An 8,027-nucleotide genomic window follows, 5' to 3' on the forward strand; every position below is an offset into this window, starting at 1 on the left:
ACGGCGTACATCGGCACGGCCTCCGCGGACCCAGCGGCGGAGCTCGCGGCGCACCTCGTGCTCAAGCAGTTCTACCTCGTGCTCTCCTTCGCGACGGACGCCCTCGCCGTCGCCGCGCAGCAATTGGTCGCGTCGGCGCCGGACGCGGCGGCGGCGCGGGCCGTCGCGCGGCGGCTCCTCGCCTGGGGGCTCGTCGTCGGCGTCGTCTTCGCGGCCGCGCTCTACGTCGCGCCGCCGCAGCTCCTCACGAGCGACGCGGCCGTCGCCGCGGCCGCGGAGGACGAGCTCCGCCGCGTCGTCGCGCCCCTCCAGGTCCTCTCGTCCCTCGTCTTCGTCGGCGACGGCGTCCTCCAGGGCAGCCGCGACTTCACCTTCGAGGCCTACGCCGTCTCCGCGGCGGCCCTCGTCGCCGCCGCGACGCTCTTCGCGCCCGTCGACGGCCGCGACGCGCTCTCCGCGGCCTGGGACGCCATCGCCGTCCTCAACGGCTGCCGCTTCTTCGCCTTCGCCTACCGCTTCTACGCGCGCGGGCCCTTGGTGGCGCGCGCGGAGGACGGCGACGCGGAGGGTAAGGTGTGATGAAGGGGGGGTTACTCACGCGTTCATTTCATCGAGCGCGGCGACCGCTTGCGCGTTGCCCTTGGCCGCCGCGCGCTCGAGCCAGCGCCTCGCCTCGTCCAAGTCGCGTTCCACGCCTTGACCCTCTCTGTGCGCCATTCCGACCATGAGCATGGCCGGCACGTAGCCCTTTTCCGCACTGAGCCTGCAGTAGCGGAAAACTTCCTTTGATACTGACTCGCGACCTGAGTTCAACCACGTCACCAATGCGTCTTCGTCGCCTTCGCGCCGCTCGCTCGCAGGCTTCGCCTCGAGCTTCGCCATCTCTGCGTTGGCATGGGCTATACTCACCTCATCCAGCAACCTTCCTAGAAGATATTGCGCCTGCACGACACCACGGGCCGCGCCGATCCGATAAAGCTCTATCGCCTTCTTGTTGTCCAGTTTGACGCCGTCGCCTTTCGAATACAAGAACCCGAGCCTCGCCACTGCGTCCATGTTCCCTAATTCCACGGCCCGCTTCCATAATTTTGCCGCTTTTTTCGTGGATTGCGCGAGACCGAAGCCACCTGTCGCGTACCGATCTCCGAGAAATAACATCGCTTCAGGAATATCGTTGTCCACGTGGCGACGAATCTGGTCCAGTTCTTCCTTTTGGCTCTTAGGCGCTGGCGCCTGACAGAGAGGACACGACTTGCCTCTACATTTAGCCCTGCATGACTTGCAAATTCTCCGGCAGCAACAGGCGAGGAGCGAGTTCGTAGAATTCACGTCCCAGTCCTCCAAGCAGATCGGGCACCGCGACCCCCAACGCGCCGACACCGGCTTCGGCTCCGGGTTCGCCTCGCGCCGCGCGCGGGCGGCCTCGTGTTCCGCCGCGATGCGCGCGCGGATCTCGTCGGCGTGCGAGCGCGGCGCCGGGCCGTAGACGACGGGCTTGGGGGGCGACGGCGGCGCCTCCGCGCGCGCCGCCTCTGCCGCACGGTCGTCGCGGATCTTCTTGCACGCTTTGCGGTGCCCTCGGTCGCGCCAATCGATTCTTTGGCATTCTGTCGTGCAGTACTGAGCTGTGCCACAGGGGCAATTCAGCTTCGCCTTCTCACCGCAAATGGTGCAGGTCATGCGGAGCTTGAGCGCTTTCGCCCGGGCCTTCTTGATCTCGTACTCTTTCTGCTTCTCGACGTACTCGGCCTTCATCGCGAGTCGAACGGCGTCGAAGGGGGGGGGCGATTGACTTTTGCGGGGGGGCGCGCTCAACAAGTCTTGCGTCGAGGATGGTGAGGCGAGATCGCCGGATTTTAGCTCTACCAGCCTTTACCTCGAGCGGACGCCCTCCGAGGTCACGCCGAGGAGGTCAGAGGCGTACGCAGGCTTCACGCGTGCTGCGCGCGCTGCCGCGGCACCTCCAGAAACGCTTACTCATCGCGCGGGCGCCGCTTCCTCCAGCGGGAGCCGCATGATGAGGTGGAGCCCGACCTCCGTGTCGACGACGCCCGAGAGGCCGTTGATGGGGAGCGCGAAGATCGCCGCCTCGAAGTCCTTGCTCATGCGCCCCCTCCCCCGATTCCCGAGGTCGCCCTGGGACGCGTAGGACGCGCAGTCGCTCCGCGTCGCGGCGGCGGCGAAGAACGCGGCGACGGGGTCGTCCGCGGCCGCGATCGTCGCGCGGAGCGCCTCGAGCTCCCCGCGCGCGGCGCCCTTCGTCAGCGCCGACTCGTCGCCCGTGCGGCGCGACACGTTGCCCGCGCACTCGACGTGCTTCGCGAGCACGTGCGCGCAGCGCGCCTCGACGCGCGACGCGAAGGGGACCTCGGGCGGGTCGGACGGGCGCCGCGGGACGTCGAGGCGCAGCGACGGCGGGTCCGCGTCCTCGACGTCGAGGTCGCCGACGAGCGCGGCGTCGTCGAGCGCCTCGAGCTGCGAGGGCGTGCGCGCGCCGCGCTTGAGCGCGTCGTCGTCGTGGCGCCGCAGCACGCAGCCCTCCTCCCAGGCGCCGCCGCCGTCGTCCGCCGCCGCCGCCGCCGCCATCGCGCGGGCGCGCAGCTCGCCGACCGTGAGCTCGTCGGAGACCTCGATTTTTATGATGCTTTCATTGGTGCCGAGCAACACGCGGAGCGTCGACGGGCCGGCCTTCTTCTTGCTGCCCTTCTTCTTCGCCTTCACGGCGGCGGCGCCGCCGCCGGCGGCCGTGCTCTTCTTCTTCTTCTTGGGCGCCATGCGGCTATGCGGATGCCATGACTCGTTGCTCGGGTGGGCAGCCCATGCCGCGCTATGCGGATGCCATCACGCGGGTGGGCAGCCCATGCCGCGCGATGCGGATGCCATCACGCTTGCGCGGAGGGCAGCATGTACCCGAAGCCGTCAAGTTGAACCGCAACTAAATAAGCGCTACGCCCGGGCCCCATCATCGCGTCATGAAGGCCTCGGGCTTGGGCCGGTTCTTCTTGGCCGAGCGCGGGACGCGCGCGGACTGCGCGCGGCGCGGCGCGGCGCGGTCGCCGGCCCGCGCCGCGGCGGTCTGGCGGCGCATGATCTCCGCGACGCCCGTCGGCGCGTACTCGTCGGCGAGGATGGCGTCGACGTCGACGGGCGCGCGCCAGCGCGCGGCCGCGGGCCGCGCCGCGGCCGCGGGCGCGGCCGCGACCGCGGGCATCTCGAGGACGACGCGCGGCGCCGTCGCGGGCCGCGGCGGCGCGGCGCGCGACGGCCGCGGCGCGGCCTCCCAGGCGGCCATGATGTCCGCGTGGTAGTCGTCGACGGTCTTCTTCCTGACGAGCGTCGCGCGCGGCGGCGGCGGCTTGTCGATCATCTTCGCGCGTTCGCGGCGGCGATCCGCGACGGCTTTGTAGTCGACGCAGTGCTGGGGCACGACGACGTCGATGACGGGCCGGTTCTTCTTGAGGCGCGCCTCGTGGGCCTTCATGCAGAGGCGCCACTCGTGGAGCGCGTTGTGGCTCATGGACGACGCGATGGAGTAGGGCTCGTCGGGCCGCCGGCGCCGGTCCGTCATCTTCAGGTGGCGCCGCCGGTCGTAGGACCGCATGACCCGGAAGTGGGCCCGGTCCAGGCGGCTGTCGACGTAGGGCGCCGAGTTGCGGATGATCTCGTCGTGGGCGTCCATGGCCTTGCGGATGTGCTGGCGCTGGAAGTAGGACATGCGCATGCGCTCGTCGAACGTGATCGCGTCCGCGCCGACCTGGCGGCCGTCGACGAAGACGGGCTTCTTCTTCTGTCTGCGGGGCTTTGTCGCGGGGGCGGGCTCGAAGGCGAGGAGCGCCGCGCCGACGGGGTCGGCCTGGTGCTCCGGGGGGGGCTGCTTCTTCGGGCCGTGGGCGTGCCTCTCGGCCTCGCGCCGCTCGCCGGGCCCGGTGGAGAGGCGGTGCTTCGAGTGGTGGTTCGTGTAGTCGACGTGGGTCTCGTGGTGGTGGTGGCCGCCGTGGTGGGCGTGCTCGCCGACGGCCGCGCGGAGGTCCGCGGCCGACGTCGGGTCGTGGTGCGGTTGGGGCGGCGAGCCGCCCGCGCCGCCGTCGCGCGGCGGGCTCGCGGACCGCGGCGGGCTCCCGTCGCGCTTCGCGGCGGCGTCGTGGTGGGGCTGGCTGTGGCCGCGCCAGGCGCCGGGCCCGCTGCTCAGGCGGTGGTGGCTGTGGTGGGACACGTACTCGGGGTGCTGCTTCTTGTGGAGGTCCGCGTGGTGCGTCGGCGACGGCGCCTCCGGCGAGTGCGCGGCCGCCGCGAGCGCCTCCAACGTCGTCGGGTCGCTGAGCTGCTCCATGGTGCGAGTCGTGCGGGCCCAACGACGCTAGCAAACCACCATCGGCATCTCGAGCGCTGGGCTGCAGGCTCAAGTAACTTAGTTGACCAGCAACAAGTCTCGCGGCTCGCTGAGCCAAGACTCATTGCTAGTCACCGCGCCTCTCGTCGCGCGCGCCTTCGGCACCAGCTCGAATTCCGCCGGCTCTGCGCGACCGCGACCATGAGCATGATCTCCGCTCCCGACTTCCGCGTGCGGCTCCGCGGCGGCATGCAGGTGCGCGCCGCTCGCCTCGGTCGAAATTTCAAACTCGCGTCCGCCGGCCTCCGCGGCCCGCCCCGCGCGCGCCGCCGCCGCCCCGCCCCGCGCGCCGCCGCCGGCGCGGAGGATCTTGACCCGCCGTCCCCGCGTGCGCAGATCTTCATCAAGACGCTCACGGGCCGCAAGCAGGCCATGACCCTCGAGCCGAGCGACGAGGTGCGGACGATCAAGCAGTCGCTCCAGGAGAAGGAGGGCATCCAGGTGGACCAGATCCGCCTCATCTACTCCGGCAAGCAGCTCGCCGACGACAAGAAGATCGAGTTCTACAACATCCAGGCCGGGGGCACGATCCACATGGTCCTCCAGCTCCGCGGCGGCGCGCGGTAGGCGCCCGGGCCCCCTAACGACCTCGCCGGAGCCGCCGAGACCGGGCGGCGCGCGTCCCCACGGGCGCCTCGGCGCGTCGCGCGCGTGCGTCGTCGCAGCGAGTCGCGCGCGCGAGTCCCGACGCCTCGTCGACCCGGCCTCAGCTCCTCAGCCTGAGGTGCCTCTACTGACTCAGGCTCTACGCCAAGTTCGGCTTCGAGGGCGTGCGGAATTAACGCCGCTTCCGCCCGCCCTTCTTCTTCTGCTGGGCGTGCTGCTTCTGCTGCTTCGCCTTCTCGCGCTCGCGCTGGCGGTCGCGGTTCCGCCGCGCGCGCGTCTCGTCGTCGGTCTCGTCGCCGTCGGACGGCGGCCGCGGCGGCCGCGGCGGCCGCGCGGCGACGCGGCGCGCGCGCTCCGCGAGCTCCGGCGGCGCGGGCCGCCGGTTCGCGTCGAGGACGGCGACGAGCGCGGGGAGGAGCGCGTCGTCGCCGCTGACGATCGTCGTCGCGACGCCCCGCGCGCCGTTGCGCGCGCAGCGGCCGACCTTGTGGACCCAGGCCTCGGCGCCGCCGACGAGGCCGAGGCAGACGACGCGCGCGACGTCGTCGACGTCCAGACCCCGCGCGGCGACGTCCGTGGCCACGAGCACGTCGTCCGCGCCCGCGCGGTAGCGCGCGATCGCGGCGGCGCGCTGCGACTGCGAGAGGTCGCCGTGGAGCGCCGCGGCGCGGCGGCCGCGGTCGCGGAGGGCCGCGGCGACGCCCAGCGTCTCCCGCTTGTGCGCGACGAAGACGAGCGACCGACTGGCCGGCGACGCGTCGGCGGCGACGCGCCGCCGCATCATGGCCACGAACGCGTCGTCGAGCCGGTCCTCCTCGCTGTCGTCGCCGCCGCTCTCGTCGTCGTCGTCGTCGTCGGACGCCCGGGGCGTCGGCGAGTCGTCGGGCGTCGGCGCGGGCTCGTCGTCGGGCGTCGGCGCGGACGACCCCTCGGGCGTCGGCGCGGGCTCGTCGTCGGCGAGCGCCGCGAGGAGCGCCTTGAGCCGCGCGGCGCCGCGGCCCTCGACGACGGCGAAGCGCAGCTCGAGCGACGCGCTCAGCGCGCCGACGCCCAGCGCGGCGCCGACGGCCACGCGCGTCGCGTTCGGCGCCAGGAGGCGCACCTTCGCCGACGCCGCCAGCGTCGCGGTCGCGAGGATCAACCGCGGCGCCGCCTCGCGCCGGCAGCCGAGCACGAGCCGCGCCGTCGCCACTTCGAACTCGGGAGACAGCAGTCGATCGCACTCGTCGAGCGCGAGCAGGGCGACGCGCGCGAGCGAGACCGCCGCGTCGTCGCAGAGCTGCCCGAGGCGGCCCGGCGTCGCGACGACCAATCGCGGCGGGCGCTCGGCGAGGCCGCGCTTTTGGAATGCGTAGCCCTCGCCGCCGACGACGGCGGCGACGGCGACGCCGTCGAGCGCGGACGCCGCGCGCGCCGCGACGTCGCGCGTCTGCAGCGCGAGCTCCCGCGTCGGGCAGAGCGCGACGGCGGCCGGCGCCGCGCCGGGCGCCCGAGCGACCGCGACGAGCGCCGGGAGCAGGAACGCGAGCGTCTTGCCCGAGCCCGTCGGCGCGATGGCGACGACGTCGCTCTCGAAGCCCACCGCCCAGACGGCGGCCTGCACCGGGGTCAGGCGGTCGTCGAGCGTCCGGCCGACGGCCTGCGCGCAGGCGGCCACGAGCTGCTCGTCGACGCCTTGCGCCGACACGACGTCGCGGAACGTCTCTAGCGTATCTGTCGTTGGAACCGTCTCTAGGGTATTCGTCGAGGGCAGCAGCGCCGCCATGATCACAGAATCTGCTCGGCCGTCGCAGCAAGGCTGTCCGCAGGGTCGCAGAGCCTCATCAGCATGCGCCAAGAGCAAATGTTCAAGGGAGCACTACAAGTAACTTTGTTGAAGCAATGCGGCATTAAACCCCCGTCAATTCCTGCAGACGAGGTCGCTCAGGGACCAGGGCCGTTCTTCGGCCTTGTGGCGGTTCTCGACGATGCGCACGGCGACGCGCGTGTAGTCGAGGAGCATGTCCTCGGCCTGGTCCTCGGTCTGGTAGTTCGTCGCGTTGGTGAGGGCCTCGACGAAGGTCGCGATGTCGACGGTGCCCGTGGCGCGGCGGTCCAACGTGGAGATGATGACGGAGTCGGCGCCCGCCGCGAGGAGCTCCGCGGTGTCGAGCGTCCGCGCGCCGTCGCCGAGCGCGCCCTCGAGCGCGCCGCGGAGCGCGGCGCGGAAGTAGCGGTCCGCCCGGGCCTTGGTCGGGTCGACCTCGGCCTCGACGGCGGGCACGGGCGCCGCGTCGCGCGCGCGCGCGAGGTCCGCGACCTCCGCGTCCCTCGCCTCGAGGCGCGCCTCGAGCTCCGCGATGCGCGCGTCTCGCTCCTCGAGCTCGGCGCTCACGGGCGCGCAGGCCGCCGTCGGCACGGCGGCGGCGGCCTCGGTCGCGTGCCGGTGCCGGAGCACGCGCGCGACGAGCGCGACGGCCTCGTCGAGGATCTTCGGCGCCTGGTCCGGCCGCCGGCCCAGCAGCCCCGCGACGACGTCGACGAAGCGGTCCCTGAGCAGGCCCGGGTCGCCCGGCGCGACCATGGGCTGCGTGTTGAAGCCCACGGCGCCGAGCTCGTCGAGGCGCACGTGGCCGCGGCCGTCGTCGAGCGCGTCGAAGACGCTGCCCAGGACGGACCGCGCGAGGGCCGGCGCGTCCGGCCCCGCCGGCGCCGGCGCCGGCGGGCTCCGCGACCGGGCGCGCGCCACGGCCTGGGCCTGCTCCGCGCGCTCCCGCGCGGCCTGCGCGGCCTGCGCGCGCTCGTCGTCGGCGTCCTCGGCGTTCTCCGGGAAGAAGCCCGTGCGGAACGGCTGCTTCCGCGGCGACGCCTTGGGCATGGCGCCGGCCGGGGGCTGCCTAGGCAGGACGACCACCAGACGCTGCCACGAAGCGTCCAGGGCGGCAGCTGCATCAATTGATCACCATTGACCTCGAGGCCAAACTCAAGGGGATAAATGAAGATCCCCTTGCCGAACTCAAATTGCGGGGCAACCTCTCCCACTTTTCAAACT

The 8,027-nt window shown here is 72.3% G+C and overlaps 2 protein-coding genes across 2 annotated transcripts in view; both read left to right on the forward strand.

Annotated features, from left to right (window-relative positions):
• AURANDRAFT_63589 (hypothetical protein) overlaps positions 1-579 on the forward strand; it is a gene marked incomplete at both ends in the record, with an annotated part of 6,297 nt that extends 5,718 nt beyond the window's left edge. Inside the window, one exon of the mRNA XM_009037887.1 lies at positions 70-579. Within this exon, the coding sequence (XP_009036135.1) occupies positions 70-579 (510 nt within the window). The remainder of the gene's footprint in view (positions 1-69) is intronic.
• A 4,144-nt stretch (positions 580-4,723) lies between these two features.
• AURANDRAFT_17032 (hypothetical protein) lies at positions 4,724-4,948 on the forward strand (the record flags this gene model as incomplete). Its single annotated transcript, XM_009037888.1, has 1 exon — positions 4,724-4,948. A coding segment is annotated over one exon (225 nt), but the record flags the coding sequence as incomplete, so codon positions are not given.
• Between the last annotated feature and the right edge of the window lie 3,079 nt (positions 4,949-8,027).

This window comes from Aureococcus anophagefferens (assembly GCF_000186865.1).
Source record: "Aureococcus anophagefferens unplaced genomic scaffold AURANscaffold_7, whole genome shotgun sequence".
Lineage (NCBI taxonomy): Eukaryota > Pelagophyceae > Pelagomonadales > Pelagomonadaceae > Aureococcus > Aureococcus anophagefferens.